General features: G+C 43.2%; 2 protein-coding genes across 4 annotated transcripts in view; one reads left to right on the top strand and one right to left on the bottom strand.

Annotated features, from left to right (window-relative positions):
- wu:fy63c09 (uncharacterized protein LOC797544 homolog) overlaps window positions 1-6,071 on the bottom strand; it is a 33,673-nt gene extending 27,602 nt beyond the window's left edge. Inside the window, exons 1-2 of the mRNA XM_067445360.1 lie at window positions 5,716-6,071; window positions 2,640-2,679 (exon numbers count right to left, since the gene is read on the bottom strand). Coding sequence (XP_067301461.1) covers window positions 2,640-2,679; window positions 5,716-5,788 — 113 coding nt within the window. The 5' untranslated portion in view covers window positions 5,789-6,071. The remainder of the gene's footprint in view (window positions 1-2,639; window positions 2,680-5,715) is intronic.
- A 2,301-nt stretch (window positions 6,072-8,372) lies between these two features.
- The window catches only part of LOC137079168 (FHF complex subunit HOOK-interacting protein 1A), a 32,029-nt gene continuing 18,894 nt past the window's right edge, over window positions 8,373-21,507 (top strand). For all 3 annotated transcript variants that reach the window (XM_067447129.1, XM_067447130.1, XM_067447131.1), the window contains exons 1-5: window positions 8,373-8,505; window positions 13,549-13,567; window positions 15,905-16,082; window positions 17,587-18,525; window positions 19,570-19,728. In XM_067447129.1, the coding sequence (XP_067303230.1) occupies window positions 15,981-16,082; window positions 17,587-18,525; window positions 19,570-19,728 (1,200 nt within the window). In that variant the 5' untranslated portion in view covers window positions 8,373-8,505; window positions 13,549-13,567; window positions 15,905-15,980. The remainder of the gene's footprint in view (window positions 8,506-13,548; window positions 13,568-15,904; window positions 16,083-17,586; window positions 18,526-19,569; window positions 19,729-21,507) is intronic.

Here is a 21,507-nt window from a genome sequence, read left to right as displayed (position 1 = left end):
CCTGAAGGTTTTCCAGTTACACGACTGGAAACACATGTCACAGTTACACAACACAAACCAGACCACACCCAAAACTGGCGTTCATCAAACACACACACACACACACACACACACACACACATTTGTTTTTGTGAAATGTGGGGACTCTCCATAGGCGTAATGGTTTTTATACTGTACAAACCGTATTTTCTATCCCCCTACACTGCCCCTGCCCCTAAACCTACCCATCACACACACACACACACACACACAGTCCCTAAGCCTACCCATCACACACACACACACACACACAGTCCCTAAGCCTACCCATCACACGCACACACACACACACACAGTCCCTAAGCCTACCCATCACACACACACACACACACACACTGTCCATACCCTTAAACCTACCCATCACACCCACACACACACACACACACACACACACACACTGCCCCTAAACCTACCCATCACAGGAAACATTCTGCATTTTTACTTTCTCATAAAAACTCCTCCTGTGTGATTTATAAGCCTTTTGAAAAGTGGGGCCATGGGTAATGTCCTCATATTTCACCCTCTCCTGTAATACCTGTGTCATACCCATGGCATTATACACATTTGTGTCCTGATATTTCACAAAAACAAGCACACACACACACACACACACACACACACACACACACGCACGCACACAGTAAATCAAGACATTCAGAAATGTGCCAAAATGTATCACAAAACAAGCCAAAAATGTGGTGTGTTATTCCTGTAAACATGAGCATGAGTTATGTTTGACGTGTCGATGCCATTACGCTCTGGAGATCCCAGAGGAAAAGAGTTAATCGTTTTTCCCTGCTGTAACAAAACAGGTATTTCCAGTTCTGAGCCGGAGGAACTAGAGCTGAATTTGCTGCTCTTATCGCATGTTGTGACGAGAATCGAAAGCTTCACCTCCACCCTCAGATGAAGCTCAGATCAGAAATAAACCGGGTTTGGACTCCATCTTACACTGCAGAGAATCTGAACCAATGTCAGCCCAAGAGGAAAAGAAAATGAAGGAAATCCAGAACAAGCTCGTTTCCATCACGGAATATAAGATAAAAAAGTTAATTGCAACATTTTCTCTCACAATCTCAGGCATAACATTATGAACACCTTCCTAATATTGTGTTGGTCCCCCTTTTGCTGACCCGTCGAGGCATGGACTCCTCTAGACCCCTGAAGGTGTGCTGTGGTATCTGGCACCAAGATGTTAGCAGCAGATCCTTTAAGTCCTGTAAGTTGTGAGGTGGGGCCTCCTTGGATTGGACTTGTTTGTTCAGCTCATCCCACAGATGCTCGATTGGATTGAGATCTGGGGAATCTGGAGGCCGAGTCGACGCCTCACACTCGTTGAGCTCCTCAAACCATTCCTGAAGCATTTGTGCTTTGTGTCAGGAGCATTATCCTGCTGGAAGAGCCACAGCCACCAGAATACCGTTTCCATCAAAGGCTGAACATGGTCTCAGCAATGCTTAGGTAGGTGGAGCGTGTCAAAGTAACATCCACATGGATGGAGGACCCAAGGTTTCCCAGCAGAACATTGGCCAAAGCATCACACTGCCTCCGCCGGCTCGCCTTCTTCCCATAGTGCATCCTGGGGCCATGTGCTCCTCAGGTAAGACACACACACACACACACACACACCCGGCCGTCCAAGTGATGTTAAAGAACACGTGATTCCTCAGAACAGGCCACCTTCTTCCATCTGTGGTCCAGTTCTGATGCTCACGGGCCACTGTTGGTGCTTTCGGCGGGGTCAGGGGTCAGAGGTCACCCTGACTGGTCCATACTCAACAAACTGAGCTGCTCTGTGTATTCTGACAGCTTTCTATCAGAAACAGCATTAACTTCTGGAGCAGTTTGAGCTCCAGTAGCTCGTCTGTTTGATCGGACCACACGGGCCAGCCTTCGCTCCCCACGTGCATCAATGAGCCTTGGCCGCCCATGACCCTGTGGCCGGTTCTCCACTGGTCCTTCCTTGGGGCACTTTTGATAGATACTGACCACTGCAGACCGGGAACAGCCCACAAGAGCTGCAGTTTTGGAGATGCTCTGACCCAGTCGTCTAGCCGTCACAATCTGGCCAAACTCGTTCAAATCCTTACGCTTGCCCATTTCTCCTGCTTCACACACATCAACTCTGAGGACAAAATGTTCACTTGCTGCCTAATATATCCCACCCACTAACAGGAGCCGTGATGAAGAGATCATCAGTGCTATTCACTTCACCACATATTTATATGTAGATACACCAATCAGGCATAACATTATGACCAGTTAAAATATATATAGATAGATAGATAGATAGATAGATAGATAGATAGATAGATAGATAGATAGATAGATAGATAGATAGATAGATAGATAGATAGATAGAGACAGACAGACAGACAGACAGACAGACAGACAGACAGACAGACAGACAGACAGACTTCACCTGTCACGGGTCATAATGTTATGCCTGTTGTACAGTCAGAATTGTGAGAAAGTCGGTTTTCTAGTTTAGTTACTCTCATTATTGTCAATTTTAAAAAATGTTGTATATACATTACAAAATATAATTTCCTCATCCACTCGTTACACCGAAAAACAAATCTTTTACACGTTCGTCTTACCTGGAGTGGCGCTGATCTGGTTTGTTTCTGTCTGAATGTTCTGCAAACACACACACACACACACACACACACACACACACACACACACACACACACACACAATTAAATCACACAGTCTGTGTTTGTGTTTACAGCTGGACGTCACCCACAAATAACAGTCTTCAGCAGTGACGGCAGCTGATTTAAAGGTGATTTTTTTAACCCAAAAAGGACACAAGGGTGAGTAAATGATGACATAGCTATCACTTTAAGACTATCAGGGAGAACCGATTCAAGACTAACTGAATTCAAATTAATGTATGTCACTGTGGATAAAGCAAACACTAAATGCATAAGTGTGAATGTAAATGAGGTTGTCGCAAATGTAAGAATAACCTTTTAACAGTATGGGAAGCATCAGTAAAAACTGGATGAAAATTATAATATCAAATGACTAATGTTTTGCACCAATAAACTTGTCTTGCCATATGCATATAAAATGTATAGCTCTAATGGGGTTATATTATAGATTTTCTAGCAGTTATTGCTAAATAAAAACCTTTATTTTCTAAAGAAAATTTGAATATCACAACTTGAATGAATCTCTCTCTCTACGCCTTTACAAAAATATGCAGACACATTTAGAAACATTGACAGATACATTTTACTCAGTCTATCTATCACTGTCAGATCCTTCACACTGCCATGATCTACTGGAGAGAAACTCACTGAGCTTTTGTCTCAGGAACTACAGCTGTGATTCACAACAAACCACAGAGAGAGAAACAACAGCCAAGACACAGAGAAACAGACCATAATTACTGTAGTGTGTGTGTGTGTGTGTGTGTGTGTGTGTGTGTGTGTGTGTGTGTGTGTGTGTGTGTGTGTGTGTGTGTGTGTGTGTGTGTGGAGGGGTATTTAACGATCACATGAGCTCAAGTCACGTGACAGTCAGGGCTGCAGATTTCTCTAATTCATACATTACACAAGTAAAAACATTACAGCTGAAACTACTCTCTGTGCACGTTCACCATTATATTTAAATGTCATGAATACTGAGCGATGAATCACGCTTCATTCTTGTCATTTCACATACAGTTCAGAAATTCCCCAGAAGCACTAAAGTTGAGCTACTAGAGTGAAACTAATATTCATATGTTAGTTTCCACTCAGGACAACGCAGGTTCATATTTCATACTGAGTAAAGAGGAAGCATTATTCAGCCTACAGATTAATAAACTTCCTTCATTACATGAGAAATACAGTTGGAATTGCAAGAAATAAAGTCGGAATTAGGAGAAATGAAGATATAATTGTCCGAAATACAGTCGAATTGTAAGAAAAACATTCGGAATAGGGAGAAATAAAGTCGGAATTGTGAGAGATACAGTCGGGATTGTGAGAAATAAAGTCGGAATTGGGAGAAATAAAGTCGGAATTGGGAGAAATAATGTCAGAATTGTGAGAAATACAGTCGGAATTGTGAGAAATACAGTCAGAATTGTGAGAAATACAGTCGGAATTGTGAGAAATACAGTCAGGATTGTGAGAAATACAGTAGGGATTGTGAGAAATACAGTCGGAATGGGGAGAAATAAAGTCGGGATTGTGAGAAATAAAGTCGGAATTGGGAGAAATAAAGTCGGAATTGGGAGAAATACAGTCGGGATTGTGAGAAATACAGTCGGAATAGGGGAAAATAAAGTCGGAATTGTGAGAAATAATGTCAGAATTGTGAGAAATACAGTCGGAATTGTGAGAAATACAGTCAGAATTGTGAGAAATACAGTCGGAATTGTGAGAAATACAGTCAGAATGGGGAGAAATACAGTCAGAATGGGGAGAAATACAGTCGGAATTGTGAGAAATACAGTCAGGATTGTGAGAAATACAGTCGGAATTGTGAGAAATACAGTCAGAATGGGGAGAAATACAGTCAGAATGGGGAGAAATACAGTCGGAATTGTGAGAAATACAGTCAGGATTGTGAGAAATACAGTAGGGATTGTGAGAAATACAGTCGGAATGGGGAGAAATAAAGTCGGGATTGTGAGAAATAAAGTCGGAATTGTGAGAAATAAAGTCGGAATTGGGAGAAATAAAGTCGGAATTGGGAGAAATACAGTCGGGATTGTGAGAAATTCAGTCGGAATAGGGAAAAATAAAGTCGGAATTGGGAGAAATAATGTCAGAATTGTGAGAAATACAGTCGGAATTGTGAGAAATACAGTCAGGATTGTGAGAAATACAGTAGGGATTGTGAGAAATACAGTCGGAATAGGGAGAAATACAGTCGGAATTAGGAGAAATACAGTCGGAATTGTGAGAAATAAAGTCGGAATTGGGAGAAATAAAGTCGGAATTGTGAGAAATAAAGTCGGAATTGGGAGAAATAAAGTCGGAATTGGGAGAAATACAGTCGGGATTGTGAGAAATTCAGTCGGAATAGGGAAAAATAAAGTCGGAATTGGGAGAAATAATGTCAGAATTGTGAGAAATACAGTCGGAATTGTGAGAAATACAGTCAGGATTGTGAGAAATACAGTAGGGATTGTGAGAAATACAGTCAGGATTGTGAGAAATACAGTAGGGATTGTGAGAAATACAGTAGGGATTGTGAGAAATACAGTCGGAATAGGGAGAAATACAGTCGGAATTAGGAGAAATACAGTCGGGATTAGGAGAAATACAGTCGGGACTGTGAGAAATAAAGTGGAATTGTGAGAAATACAGTCAGGATTGGGACAAAAACTTTCGGAATTGGGAAAAATACAGTCGGAATTGGGAGAAATTATGCCGCTTTTTATGAGCACATATTAATAAACAGACCCCTTGAAATATTTACAGTTAAAACAAGTGTTGTCATTCCACAGCACCATTAAACTGAACTAGAGAAGGTGATTACAAATATGGTGAAAAGAACATTAGACTACTTAAACTTAATTAAATAAATATAAAAAATAAGTGGCGTGTAACCTGAAATATTCATATATTTATCCTACAGTTTAGTCGTTGAATATGTTCATAACATATGAATATGTTACGCTGAACGGCTCGCCGGCTCTGATTATAAACTGTATTGTTGTGTCGCGCGTACCTGCGCTCCGTCTCGCGCCGCCGCCGGGCTCGCGCAAACGCTCCTCGTCCTCCTCAGCTCGAGCCTCCGCCATTCCGAGAAAAAGACGGTTTTTTTACGGTCTAAAACACACAGACAACCGATCTGACCGGCATTCCTCCTCGGAAACGCTCGGGAAAAGTCGCCCCAACTGTGAGCAAACTTTGAATCCAGCGGATGGGAAGTGTGAGCGTTTAGTTGTGCCCGAGTTTGATGCTGTCATATGAAATAGTTTCTGTTTTCTATCTAAACTCGGACTGGAGTATCAGGATCTATTGTCAGGACGCACGAACGTCAACAGGAAGTTCTTCTGTCCATGTGAAAGAAAAGAGGGAGGCGCCAGAACCGAACAATCGCTCCAACACAATACATCCACTGACGATGATGATGAGGATGATAATGAGGATGCAAATGTGTGGATTTGGGAGGGGCATAAATATAAGCATTAATGCGGAAATGTGAACTTTGTCATAAAAAGAGTTTGAACACATTCTTCATTCTAAATACTTCCCACGTGTTAGAATAATAGTAAAGTAATGAACACAAATGGAGATCTGGGAATTATGTGACACAAATGAAAATGTACTGCCTTCCCGCTGATTATTTATAATCTGTTGGTTACATTTTTTTGTTGCCTTTTTTGACTGATATTTAGACATGTATTGCCACCTACTGGCAGTTTTAATTTTTTTAATAGATTATCTTTTCATTGAAAAAAAATGATTGGATAGTTTGCCCAAAAATTCTCGTTTCAATCCTCATACCTTCTTTTGCTGAACATTCTATCTATCTATCTATCTATCTATCTATCTATCTATCTATCTATCTATCTATCTATCTATCTATCTATCTATCTATCTATCTATCTATCTATCTATCTATCTATCTATCTATCTATCTATCTATCTATCTATCTATCTATCTATCTATCTATCTATCTATCTATCTATCTATCTATCTATCTATCTATCTATATTTTGACTGATCATAATGTTATGCCTGATTGGTGTATCTACATATAAATATGTGGTGAAGTGAATAACACTGGTGATCTCTTCATCACGGCTCCTGTTAGTGGGTGGGATATATTAGGCAGCAAGTGAACATTTTGTCCTCAGAGTTGATGTGTGTGAAGCAGGAGAAATGGGCAAGCGTAAGGATTTGAGCGAGTTTGACAAGGGCCAGATTGTGACGGCTAGACGACTGGGTCAGAGCATCTCCAGAACTGTAGCTCTTGTGGGCTGTTCCCGGTCTGCAGTGGTCAGTATCTATCAAAAGTGCTCCAAGGAAGGACCAGTGGAGAACCGGCCACAGGGTCATGGGCGGCCAAGGCTCATTGATGCACGTGGGGAGCGAAGGCTGGCCCGTGTGGTCCGATCAAACAGACGAGCTACTGGAGCTCAAACTGCTCCAGAAGTTAATGCTGGTTCTGATAGAAAGCTGTCAGAATACACAGAGCAGCTCAGTTTGTTGAGTATGGACCAGTCAGGGTGACCTCTGACCCCGCCGAAAGCACCAACAGTGGCACGTGAGCATCAGAACTGGACCACGGAGCAATGGAAGAAGGTGGCCTGGTCTGAGGAATCACGTTTTCTTTCACATCACATGGATGGCCGGGTGTGTGTGTGTGTGTGTGGCTTACCTGGGGAACACATGGCCCCAGGATGCACTATGGGAAGAAGGCGAGCCGGCGGAGGCAGTGTGATGCTTTGGCCAATGTTCTGCTGGGAAACCTTGGGTCCTCCATCATGTGGATGTTACTTTGACACGCTCCACCTACCTAAGCATTGCTGAGACCATGTTCAGCCTTTGATGGAAACGGTATTCTGGTGGCTGTGGCTCTTCCAGCAGGATAATGCTCCTGACACAAAGCACAAATGGTCACAAATGTCATTGGCGATAACCACAACCTTTAAAATGTAAAACCGGTATATTGCGACATGCCTAATATATATATATATATATATTACCAATTCAGGTGTAACTTCTGAAAAAATTAAAATCATGGCTGTTCTAGCCTAAAAGTTTAAATGTAATAAATCTATGCTCAATCAAATATTTTTTTCTAAAGCTACTTTTTGTAATGTCTATTTGATGCTTTTCTTATTTAACACAATACTGACATTAATTCGATGTATGATTAATTTGTGTAATTAACTAGATGGGAAAAGTTAGTAAACAAACTTTGAAGTTAGCTTGTCTGAAAGCTAGAAATATATATATATATATATATATATATATATATATATATATATATATATATATATATATATATATATATATATATATATATATATATATATATATATTTCTCTCATACGATAAGGCAGGACAGACATGCGCAAAGCCTCCACGTGACGGCGCTGTTGTTCGCGTTTCAGTTTAGGGGACACATTTTTTTATTGCTTTATTGAATCATAGCACTACTTTTGGACATCCAAATGAACTCCCGTCTTATAATAAACGGGTTTTACTCAAGGATAAACTGGTTTTATCCTACATTCATGGCGTTTATAAATCACGAGCACACAACAACTGACAGCTGTCATTAGAGGCTTTACGCGCGCGCGCACGGGCTGTAATCACTCTAATCTCTGAGTGTTGAGTTGCTCTGTGTTCTGGCTGTTTCTCAACTCATAAAGCCGGTATCTTATTTAAAACTGCCTTTATATTATTATACAGGTGCTGTGAGACACAGGCGTCATGAATTATGGATCATTCTTCAGAAGATAAGGAGAATCGCTGGTCAGTTTGATAGAAGACCTGCGTCTGGTGAGTTTCAGATAAGCTTTCTCTCAAATATAGAGAGGATTTCAAATCTGTGTTTTGTTATGTTGTGTAAGTCTCTGAACTCTGAAATATAGGCCTACGTGATTGAAGGAGCAGCGGTTGGTTATAAATATAGGCTAAGAAAACATATAGGCTATTCTAACAACGTTTAAAAAAGTTCACATTAAATGATAATACATGCATTTGAATGTTCTCTGAACGTTCCAAACGTTATTTGTAAATGTTTCAAAAATATCTGGAACGTTCCATTTTGCAAACATGCATTTGATTGTTCTCTGAACGTTCCAAATCCAAACGTCATTTGTAAATGTAAAAAAAAAAAAATCTGGAACGTTCCATTTTGCAAACATGCATTTGAATGTTCTCTGAACGTTCTGAGAAAAGAAAAAAAGTATCGAACGTTCAACATCCGCCGAACGTCCGACTGCAACGTTTCAGGAAAATAATGTTTGTTTCTTTAAAAGCGTCTCAGACGATCATTCGATAACAAAATATCAAAGCAAGTAGCATTTGTTTGAAATGCATTGACAAAAATAAGTTTGAAGTACTAAAACAGTTGATAGTGCAACATTAGGGTTAGTGGATCAAATAGTTAGTGTGAAGAACTGACGCTGAAATGAAAATGTCTAAATGACGTAAAATCAGCTATACAGACCCTCAGATTATCTGGGACAGAAATAGAGATTAATCTTGTATTTTCATTTTCTCGCAATAGGCCTATTAGATTTTTTTTCATATGTACTATGTGCTTGATGCAAGTAGCTTGTAAGTTCTGTCTCAGCATTTAGCCTGCACTGAGGAGAACGATCTCATGTTGACTAGCAGGCGCGCGTTCACGCGTCTCTCCGCCGTCAGTCATCAATCCTCTTTCTTTCCCGCAGGAAATGAAATCACAGCACGGCTGACTATTGGGACTCGTACCGGAGTCAGATTAGTTTGCTTGTGGATTTAGCTGTATCTGTTTTTTGTTTAACACAAATGATCAGACCATCATTACGGTTAACTTAGTTAAAGGTCATGTGTGTTGGTGAATGTGCATAACTCGATTTTTGCTTTTTACTTGTTTTGAGGGTTGCTATAGTCTCGGTCCCTCTTTCAGTGTACCAGTCCAGGTTTTTTCTCCACCTGTTTATGGTCCAGCGGATGCGTCTGATCAATAAGTGATGAAACACAACACACATGATTTGAGGAATCATTCATGTCTGCCTGGACACTCAAACAATTATAGTCAAACTACCTGCAACTGTGACCAGGGGCGTAGCACCAAATTTTGGGCCCTGGGTACAAACCATCTTGCTGGGCCCCCGTACCATGTATGTGTATGTATAGAAAACTGACTTCTAAGGGCCCCCCCCTGCCTCGGGCCCTGGTTACTCAGTACCCTTTATCCCCCCAGTCCCACGCCCCTGACTGTGACTGCTCTGATCGTCTGTCTGTCTATCTATCTGTCTGCCTGTCTGTCTGTCTGACTCTTTGCCTGTCTCTCTGTCTGTCTGTCTGTCTGTCTGACTCTTTGCCTGTCTCTCTGTCTGTCTGTCTGACTCTTTGTCTGTCTCTCTGTCTGTCTGTCTGTCTGTCTGACTCTTTGTCTGTCTGTCTGTCTGTCTGTCTGTCTGTCTGTCTGTCTGTCTGTCTGTCTGTCTCTTTGTCTGTCTATCTGTCTGCCTGTCTGTCTGACTCTTTGCCTGTCTCTCTGTCTGTCTGTCTGACTCTTTGCCTGTCTCTCTGTCTGTCTGACTCTTTGTCTGTCTGTCTGTCTGACTCTTTGTCTGTCTCTCTGTCTGTCTGACTCTTTGTCTGTCTATCTGTCTGCCTGTCTGTCTGACTCTTTGTCTGTCTCTCTGTCTGTCTGACTCTTTGTCTGTCTATCTGTCTGCCTGTCTGTCTGACTCTTTGCCTGTCTCTCTGTCTGTCTGTCTGTCTGACTCTTTGTCTGTCTCTCTGTCTGTCTGACTCTTTGTCTGTCTGTCTGTCTGACTCTTTGTCTGTCTCTCTGTCTGTCTGTCTGTCTGACTCTTTATCTGTCTGTCTGTCTATCTGTCTGACTCTTTGTCTGTCTGTCTGACTCTTTGTCTGTCTATCTGTCTGCCTGTCTGTCTGACTCTTTGTCTGTCTGTCTGTCTGTCTGACTCTTTGTCTGTCTGTCTGTCTGTCTGACTCTTTGTCTGTCTGTCTGTCTGTCTGTCTGACTCTTTATCTGTCTGTCTGTCTGTCTGTCTGTCTGACTCTTTGTCTGTCTATCTGTCTGCCTGTCTGTCTGACTCTTTGTCTGTCTCTCTGTCTGTCTGTCTGACTCTTTGTCTGTCTGTCTTTCTGACTCTTTGTCTGTCTCTCTGTCTGTCTGTCTGTCTGTCTGTCTGTCTGTCTGTCTGTCTGTCTATCTGTCTGACTCTTTGTCTGTCTGTCTGACTCTCTGTCTGTCTGTCTGTCTGACTGACTCTTTGTCTGTCTGTCTGACTCTTTGTCTGTCTGTCTGTCTGACTCTTTGTCTGTCTCTCTGTCTGACTCTTTGTCTGTCTCTCTGTCTGTCTGTCTGTCTGTCTGTCTGACTCTTTATCTGTCTGTCTGACTCTTTGTCTGTCTGTCTGTCTATCTGTCTGACTCTTTGTCTGTCTGTCTGACTCTCTGTCTGTCTGTCTGACTCTCTGTCTGTCTGTCTGTCTGACTCTCTGTCTGTCTGTCTGTCTGTCTGTCTGACCTTTGTCTGTCTGTCTGTCTGTCTGTCTGACCTTTGTCTGTCTGTCTATCTGTCTGTCTGTCTGTCTGACCCTTGTCTGTCTGTCTGTCTGTCTGTCTGTCTGACCCTTGTCTGTCTGTCTGTCTGTCTGTCTGACCCTTGTCTGTCTGTCTATCTGTCTGTCTGTCTGTCTGACCCTTGTCTGTCTGTCTGTCTGTCTGTCTGTCTGACTCTTTATCTGTCTGTCTGACTCTTTGTCTGTCTGTCTGTCTATCTGTCTGACTCTTTGTCTGTCTGTCTGACTCTCTGTCTGTCTGTCTGACTCTCTGTCTGTCTGTCTGTCTGACTCTCTGTCTGTCTGTCTGTCTGTCTGTCTGACCTTTGTCTGTCTGTCTGTCTGTCTGTCTGACCTTTGTCTGTCTGTCTATCTGTCTGTCTGTCTGTCTGACCCTTGTCTGTCTGTCTGTCTGTCTGTCTGTCTGACCCTTGTCTGTCTGTCTGTCTGTCTGTCTGACCCTTGTCTGTCTGTCTATCTGTCTGTCTGTCTGTCTGACCCTTGTCTGTCTGTCTGTCTGTCTGTCTGTCTGTCTGTCTGACCCTTGTCTGTCTGTCTGTCTGTCTGTCTGACCCTTGTCTGTCTGTCTGTCTGTCTGTCTGTCTGTCTGTCTGTCTGACACTATTAAACATGCATGGATGATTTGTTCACAGTAAGATCAATAACATGCATTTTGAAAACAGATGATGAATTCCCATATCATGGGACTTTAACATCACACTTTTTCCCAGTCGATTGGACACATTTCTCCAAATGAATGTCGTAGCTGCTAAACACGCTCTAATGTTGGCCGTTTAGGATTCTCTGCATAATAAAGCACTGCAGTTTACTCCAGCGATAAATACATCGGGTGTGTTCTCCGTTGATATGATAACCACTTTAGCTCTAAATACACAAAATACATGTTTTTTTGTGTTCTTTAATGATGAGTTTAGTTGTGTAACGATGAGTTCTTCCATCGCTCGCAGCTGTTTCTTCCTGATATGTTAAAGTTTTGGTTGGCTGTATGAACTACTATGAAAACATTTGAGAATTTTGTGCGCCAAACTCTGGTCGGGCCAATCACATTGGCCCTCATTTATCAAAAGTGCGTACACCAAATTTCCAGCGTACACCTTGCGTACACCCAAACCCACGGTGACTTTGAGATTTATCAATATGGACGTTGGCGTACGGCACGCTCAAATCCTACGCCAGCTCAAGAGGCGGTGTACGCACGTTTGAGTTAGTGGGAAAATGCGCAGAAAAACAATTCCTAACACCACAAAACGCACTGACAAGATATGCTAGGCTATATGACCCACTGTTTATTTTTGTGCAACATGAACGTCAATGTTTAATTTTTGTGACTTTACCAAAGCGTTTGATTTGTAGGCATATGTATTCCTCCAGTCGCGAGCCTGTGCACTTTATCTGACGTTGGGCCGGCAGCTGTGCACGTAGGCTGGGACTAAAATAATTCAGACTGACAAAATAATAAAAATGACCTTGTGCACAGTGTTTTAAGAAAATTATGCCTACGATTAGTAATTTCCATGAAATGAAAGGGTTACTTCACCCAAAAATGAAACGTCTGTCATTAACTCCTCCCCGTAATGTCGCTCCACACCCGTAAGACCTCCGTTCATCTTCACACACAGTTTAAGATATTTTATATTTAGTCCGAGAGCGTATGCAAGTGTATGCACACTATACTGTCCATGTCCAGAAAGGGAATAAAAACATCATCACAGTAGTCCATATGAGACATCAGTGGGTTAATTAGAGTCTCTTGAAGCATCAGAAATACATTTGGGTCCAAAAATAACAAAAACTACGACTTTATTCAGCATTGGCTTCTCTTCCGCGTTTGTTTTCAATCCTTAAATAAAGATTCAAACGGTTATGAATCAGTGAATCGATCAATGATTCGGATCGCCAATGTCTCGTGATTTCATCAGTTTGACACGCGATCAGTTTTTGGGTGAACTAACCCTTTAAAGTTTTGGCTGGCTGAATGAACTACTGTGAAAACAGTAAAAGTTTGTGCAGTGTTTTGAGAAAATTAGGGATGTGATTTGTTATTTGCATGGAATAAAGGAAAATGTGCAACCTGTTTAGGACAATTACAGTGTTCAGAATCACTGTGTTAACTGTTTTGAGAACAGTGACCTGATTTTGGAGAAATGTGTCAAATCGACTGAGAAAAGCTGTAGACTGACACACTAGAAACTTTTTGAACATTAAAAAAATCTCTCTCTCTCTCTCTCTCTCTCTCTCTCTCTCTCTCTCTCTCTCTCTCTCTCTCGTCCAGCTGCCATGGCTACGCTGAGGTAAGAATTCCTTCCGAATGCTGGGAATGTTGGGAATGTCGGAGAAGAGGCCTCCACCCTGCTGTGGAACCAGAGCACTTCCTGCTCCACTGAAGCAGAACGACAGAGCTTCTCATTTACATATCAGACTCTAAAGCCAAGTTCACACTGCCCAATTTTGACTCGCCGACAAATGCCGAGATCATCGGCGAATCGGTGCTTGTGCACGAAAGTGACAATGACGCAGAGTGAATGATCAAAGACGCGATCAGAGAGAATCACCGTGAGATATTTGGCAGCTAAATATCTGGAGCTGTCGGAGACTCAAACTCCTGCTGTGTGAAATGAGTTCTGACTGAAAATGACATCGGCGATGACCGACAGCCAATGAGAGAGCGAGATACAGCAGCGGGAGGTTCAGGGAGGAGTTATAGACAAAATATCAATATATTAATAGATATATTTACAATTCTATCAAACGGAAACAAAGCCCAAACATTTGCACGTCCAGCCCATAGACTGTAAAAAAATATGGCCGTAGTGTCCGTGACGTCGCCCGATAAGCCGTTCTGAAGCTTAAAGTAGAGTTGAGCTGGGCGTCATCGCGTGTCACTCCTGGATAACAGAAAATGGGCAAAAAGGCGGGATGTGGGCGGAGCTTAGGTGACGTAATGACTATAGACAGCGGATAAATGGCTATCCACCTGTCACTCAAAGTAGCCACGCCCTTAATTATGCAGAACTTTAAGGCTTTATATAACGTAAACGAATGAGTTATAAACACATTCACCCTCCTCACAGTCGTCATGAAGGGCAAAATTAGCCGTATAGACCAACAGCACAATGTGTCCCAGACTGTAAACATGTTTTATTCTGCTGTAAAGCTGGGTATTTTAACATGAGCTCAGTGAGATTCTGCTCCTTCTGGAGCCGCTCTAGTGGCCAGACGAGGAACTGCAGTTTAAGTCACTTCAAGATTGGCTTCAAGAGAGACCGCGGGAGGAGCCGCTTGGTCCAGCCGCAGCAGATTACAAAATGATTTATTTGCCTCAAACTCTCTTTGCAGAAGAACACAATCCTGGCTCCCTCTGTCTCTCCAACAACTCATGGGAGTTGAGCAGCATCACACACTTCAGGCCGTCTATAATGAAACAGTTATCAGACAGGCCCAAAAAATTATATCTGACCCCACTCATATCCTTCATCATGAGTACCAGCTACTTCCCTCGGGAAGACGCTTTAGAGTCCCTAAGTGCAGACTCAACCGCTTTAAGAACTCCTTTGTACCCCTGTCTATTATAGCCTTAAATAAGCATTAAGGTTACCTCTGAGATATATTTTAAATTTTGGAACTGTAGTTTAAAGGGCAATGTGCAGTTGGTTGTTTGATTGTAGTTTGTATATGTATTGCAGATATTGTGTGCGCGTGTGTAAAGTGCGTGTATACAAGTGACATTCATGCATTTATTTATTTACGTATTTATTATTATTTATTTTTTTTATACAGCAGACAGTGTTTTTGTATGTGTCCAAGACAAATTTCCTTCGGGATAATAAAGGTCAATCAATCAATTTCCTCCGCAATATACTTTTTCTCTTTCTCCACAAATCAGCGCACAGACAATTTGGAGCAAACTTTGTGCAGTTTATCATTTTTAATACACTGTAAAAAATTATTTAGAAAAAAAGTTACCTGGTTGCCTTAAAATTCATTGAGTTCATTGAAATGTTAATACAATGAATTTTTTTGAGATTCGACAACCTTTATTAAAATATTATTAAAAGACTTTGTAAGCATATTGGGTAATTGTGTGTTTTATTTCTGATGATGCAGTGAAGCCAAATTGTGCTATTTTCATGATTTAATGCATTTTTTATGTGGTTCAGACACAATAATATTTTGAGTTTCTATTTATTAAACAAATTTCCTTCATTGTATCAACTCACATTTTTTATTTCAATGAATTCAAAACTTTAAGGCAACCTGGTTACTCACTTTTAAAGTTAAATCAACAAAAACCAACAATTTTTTTTACAGTGTAACAATTCGAAGTCTCGCGCGATAACTCCGGTCTGACTCTGGTGTCATCTTGCGGTGTTTACTCGTCACATCGCACGTGTGTTTGGCTGGGACTGTTGGGAAATGTTGTTTTTGCACCAGAGAGAGAGAGAGAGAGAGAGAGAGAGAGAGAGAGAGAGAGAGAGAGAGAGAGAGAGAGAGAGAGAGAGAGAGCCATGCAGTGCGAAAAGAGCAGCGATACGACGAGTTTGAAAATCGTGCCGTCTGAACTAGGCTTAAGCTTTAGTTTTAACTCTGATGGCCTCAGCTGTCTGACGCAGGTCCTCTTACCTCTGCAGGTGCTCTGTGCTGCGAGGCCGTGGAGAAGAGAGCGAGCCAATCAGAGCTCAGTGATGGTCTAGCTCCGCCTTCAGGATGTTGGCCTCGGTGTTCTCCAGTAATGGAGGGCGAGCGCTCAGCCTGAAGGGCGTCGACCCGGAAACATGTATGATCGTCTTCAGAAATCACTGGACACAGGTATATAAGCCTCCATCCATCCATCCATCCATCCATCCATCCAATCCATCCAGTCGCCCATCCATCCATCCATCCATCCATCTATCCATCTATTCATCCATCCAGCCAGCCACCCATCCATCCATCCATCCATCCATCCATCCATCCATCCATCATCCATCCATTTATCCATTCATCCATTCATCCAGCCAGCCAGCCACCCATCCATCAATTTACCCATCCATCCATCCATCCATCCATCAATTCACCCATCCATCCATCCATCCATCCATCAATTTACCCATCCATCAATTAACCCACCCATCCATCCATCACTTCACCCATCCATCCATCCATCCATCCATCAATTTACCCATTCATCCATCCAGCCAGCCAGCCAGCCAGCCAGCCAGCCATCCATCACTTCACCCATCTATCCAGCCATCCATCCATCAATTCACCCATCCATCCATCCATCCATCCATCACTTCACCCATCTATCCAGCCATCCATCCATCAATTCACCCATCCATCCATCCATCCATCCATCCATCACTTCACCCATCCATCCAGCCATCCATCCATCAATTCACCCACCCATCCATCCATCCAGCCATCCATCCATCACTTCACCCATCCATCCAGCCATCCATCCATCAATTTACCCATCCATCAATTAACCCATCCATCCATCCATCACTTCACCCATCCATCCATCCATCAATTTACCCATCCATCCATCCATCCAGCCATCCATCCATCAATTTACCCATCCATCCATCCAGCCAGCCAGCCATCCATCACTTCACCCATCTATCCATCACTTCACCCATCCATCCAGCCATCCATCCATCAATTTACCCATCCATCCATCCAGCCAGCCAGCCAGCCAGCCAGCCAGCCAACCATCCATCACTTCACCCATCTATCCAGCCATCCATCCATCCATCAATTCACCCATCCATCCATCACTTCACCCATCCATCCAGCCATCCATCCATCAATTTACCCATCCATCCATCCATCCATCCAGCCAGCCAGCCAGCCAGCCAGCCATCCATCCATCACTTCACCCATCTATCCAGCCATCCATCCATCAATTTACCCACCCATCCATCCATCCATCCAGCCATCCATCAATTGACCCATCCATCCATCCATCCATTCATCCAGCCATCCATCCATCAATTTACCCATCCATCCATCCATCCATCCATCAATCCATCAATTTACCCATCCATCCATCCAGCCAGCCAGCCAGCCAGCCATCCATCACTTCACCCATCTATCCAGCCATCCATCCATCAATTTACCCATCCATCCATCCATCCATCCATCCATCCATCCATCCATCCATCCATCCGTCCATCCGTCCATCCGTCCATCCATCAATTTACCCACCCACCCACCCACACATCCAGTCCATCCACATAATTGTTTTTTTATTATTATAATTTTTATTATTATAATTTTATTAGGCCGCTGATTACTCAGTCCCATTATGCTCTCTCATTGCTTGTGTAAGGTTTTGAGGATTTTGGAGAAGCATGACCCGGGCCGTGGCGGTGGCGTCGGTCTGCGGTTCGGTCCGATCCCCGGTGACGAGGCGAACGCCGTGCAGAACTATGTGGAGCACATGCTGTTCCTGCTGATGGAGGAAGAGAGCGGGCAGGGCGGGGCCATGGGTACCATCCTGGAGTTTGTGGTGGTGGAGAACGTGATGGAAAAGCTGTTTCTGTGGAGCCTGCGGCGGGAGTTCACTGATGACATGAAGCTGGAGCAGCTGCGCATGTACAAGATGCTGGTGGCTCAAGCCAAACAACCGCTGCTACACCACAAACCCATCCTCAAACCTCTGATGATGCTTCTGTCCGCCTGCTCCAGCTCCTCCACCGTGGGGCCCACTGCTCTTGGCAAAAGCAGCAGCTCTGCAGCAGGGTCCACCTGCACCGTGGGGCCCCCTCACAGTATCAGCAGCAGCTCCGCAGCAGGGTCCACCTGCACCGTGGGGCCCCCTCACAGTATCAGCGGCAGCTCCGCAGCAGGGTCCACCTGCACCGTGGGGCCCCCTTACAGTAGTAGCGGCAGCTCCGCAGCAGGGCCCACCTGCACCGTGGGGCCCCCTAACAGTATCAGCGGCAGCTCCGCAGCAGGGTCCACCTGCACCATGGGGCCCCCTAACAGTATTAGCGGCAGCTCTGTGGTGGAAGCGGAGCTGGTGTCTCTGCTGCATCAGCTGTGCCATGTGCTGGTGAAGGAAGCCTCCGTGCTGGAGATGTTTTTTCACAGCAGTCAGGATCAGGGAGCCACCAACTTTCTGCTCTTCTCTCTCCTCATTCCTTTCATCCATCGTGACGGATCGGTTGGCATGCAGGCCAGAGATGCCCTCACCCTAATCATGAGCCTTTCGTCTCAGAACAGCCTGGTGGCCAAACATATCGTGGAGAACACATACTTTTGCCCGGTGAGGAATATTAGATAGGTTTGTGCTTTTTTAGAGGCAAATATGAGTGTTGTTTACTTGTGTAAAGCTGCCACAATGTGCTGTGAGAGGTTGCTGGGATGTTGCTAATTGAGTGTGTGTGTGTGTTTGTGTGTGTGTGTGCGCTTGTTTTTGTGAAATATCAGGACACAAATGTGTATAATGCCATGGGTATGACACAGGTATTACAGGAGAGGGTGAAATATGAGGACATTACCCATGTCCCCACTTTTCAAAAGGCTTATAAATCACACAGGAGGAGTTTTTATGAGAAAGTAAAAATGCAGAATGTTTCCTGTGATGGGTAGGTTTAGGGGCAGTGTGTGTGTGTGTGTGTGTGTGTGGGGGGGGGTAGGTTTAGGGGTAGGGGCAGTGTAGGGGTATAGAAAATACGGTTTGTACAGTATAAAAACCATTATGCCAAAGGAATTTCCCCACATTTCATAAATCGTGTGTGCACTCTCTCTCTCTCTCTCTCTCTCTCTCTCTCTCTCTCTCTCTCTCTCTCTCTCTCTCTCTCTCTCTCTCTCTCTCTCTCTCTCAGACTGTATTAATCTCTGTGAGAGTTTAATCCCAGTCACAGGATTGCATGTGCATGTTTTTGTTGATGGATTATGGGTAGTGTGTTTTTGCTCCAACTGCTCTGACCCACATAAATAAATACAAAATGAAGACACTTTTGTAATGTGCTGCACAAAGGAATTGTGCATTATACAGATGAGGAGGGGTGTGTGTCTGTCTGTCTCTTTGTGTGTGTGTGTGTGTGTGTGTGTGTGTTTTGCTAACACTCCCGTTAAATTATGAAAAGGAAAATTATAGAACATAATTTTTTTAGAACATTATTAAGTACCAGATCATTTTGCATGAACATGTTATTAAAATGTTTTCATACCTTTGAGAGAACCTTGCAAGAACATCAACCAAAGGTCTGAGAATATTCTCTGTTAGGTGTAATTTAAAGACTCTGTGTGTGTGTGTGTGTGTGTGTGTGTGTGTGTGTGTGTGTGTGTGTGTGTGTGTGTGTAGGTGTTGGCTACCGGTCTCAGTGGCCTATATTCAGGTCTGCCGACTAAACTGGAGGTTTACAGCGAAGGCTGGTTCTGTCTGGAGAAACACGACTGGCTGCAAGTTCCAGCACTGTTTCAGTTCCTCAACTCACTGCACTTCTGTTGCACCGTGTGCAAGGTAAAACACACACACACACACACACACACACACACACACACACACACACACACACACACACACACACACACACACACACACACACACACACACACACACACACACACACAAATAAATACTTAATTGAAAATGACACCACATGATCCAAAACCTCCCATTTTATTGGAGGGTTTTTGGGTTGTTTAAAGCTTAAAATGTTCCAGTTTACACAATATAACCATGGTTCCCTGAGAAGGGGAATGAGACACTGTGTCTGAAGACATTTTGGGGATGCCTCCGTCGTGACGATGTCTGGAGTATGTGTAAAAATGCGACAATGACATTTTCCTGAGACAGCCTGTGACACCCCTCTAGTGCGACCGTGATTATAAAAGAGTACACATCTACAGTACACGTTATCAGCACTTTTGTCTCAAGGAGACGTGACCAGGTATGTCAGAAGCATGACAGCTCCAGTGTCTCATTCCCCTTCTCAGGGAACCATGGTTACACACCTAATCTGAGACGTTCCCTTTCGAATTGGAGCTGCCTAATGGCTATGACAAGCACAAAGAAGGATAAACGGACTTAGATGCTGGAGACCAATCCTTCCCTCAGGAGGCTGACCTACTCAACCATAAAGACAGTTCACCAAAGCGGCCCCAAGTGTCACAGGGGGTTTTGGTGTTGGTTTCATGTGTTCCTGCCTCGTGTTCCTGTGTCATGTTGTCATTGGTTTATGGGTTATCATTGTTCACAGGTGTCCCTTGTCTTGTCATTTGCCCTTGTGTACTTAAGCCCTCATGTTTGCCATAGTCTTTGTCAGTTATTGTATGTGTAAACCGCTGTCAGTGAGTTTCTGTTCAATTTTAGTCCAGTCAAGTTTAAGTCAAGTCTTTTGTTTTGCCAAGTCTGTTTCATGTTTTAAGTTTAGTTTAATAAACTGCACTTGGGTTCTCAACCTCGCCTTCAGTGGACAATATGTTACACCAAGAAGGCCTGATGCTGCGTTCACACCCAGTCGTCTAAATCACGCTATTCGCATGTAGTTGGACGTCAAATGCACAATTCGCATCATTCACAGCGTGTCTATTTGCTGTGTCTATTCGCGTCTTTGCATTGACTTCAAATGTAAATCGCTCGCGCTTATCGCTTCATTCACGTCTGGTGTGAACGCACCATAACACTCAATGTCAATGTCTAGGTGGAACTCAAAACTAGAGCTAAAGCTCAAGTGAGTCGGGACCTCAGCAGAACGACTCCCTAAAGGTATGTTCACATTGAATGCGAATAGAGCGTCTGGAGGGAATGATTTCCATCTTAAGTCAATGGAAAGACGCGTCTGCAGTTCTTGCGGCGTTAGATGCATTTCGCGCAGCGCGATGGACACAATTCCGCCTTATTCGCACGTCCAGTTCGCACGAATAACACATATTGGAAGCGAATTGAGCGTCGTGCATGATATGTGCTTTTTTTGGTGCTTTTTGTTCAATCACACGTTTGAAGCGAATTTCGAGTCTACGCCCGAGTTGAACGTTTTTTAACTTTGCCGTCAATTCGTGCCGTGTTTACCAATGAGGAGCCTGCTTGCTGCTGTCGCGTGGTAAAGTGACGTGATGAGAAACCCTAAATAATTAACAAATATTGTTATTTTGTCACTAAATTTAGTTTTAATGCTATTCAGTTGATAATGCAGGTTAAAGCTAAAATATGTGGTTTATTAAAGGTCCTGTTCTTCGCGATTCCATCTTTCAAACTTTAGTTAGTGTGTAATGTTGCTGTTAGAGCATAAATAATACC

Source organism: Pseudorasbora parva, chromosome 6 (genome assembly GCF_024679245.1).
Source record: "Pseudorasbora parva isolate DD20220531a chromosome 6, ASM2467924v1, whole genome shotgun sequence".
Lineage (NCBI taxonomy): Eukaryota > Metazoa > Chordata > Actinopteri > Cypriniformes > Gobionidae > Pseudorasbora > Pseudorasbora parva.
Note: the sequence above shows the minus strand (reverse complement) of the source record. Positions and strands in the feature narration are given on the sequence as shown.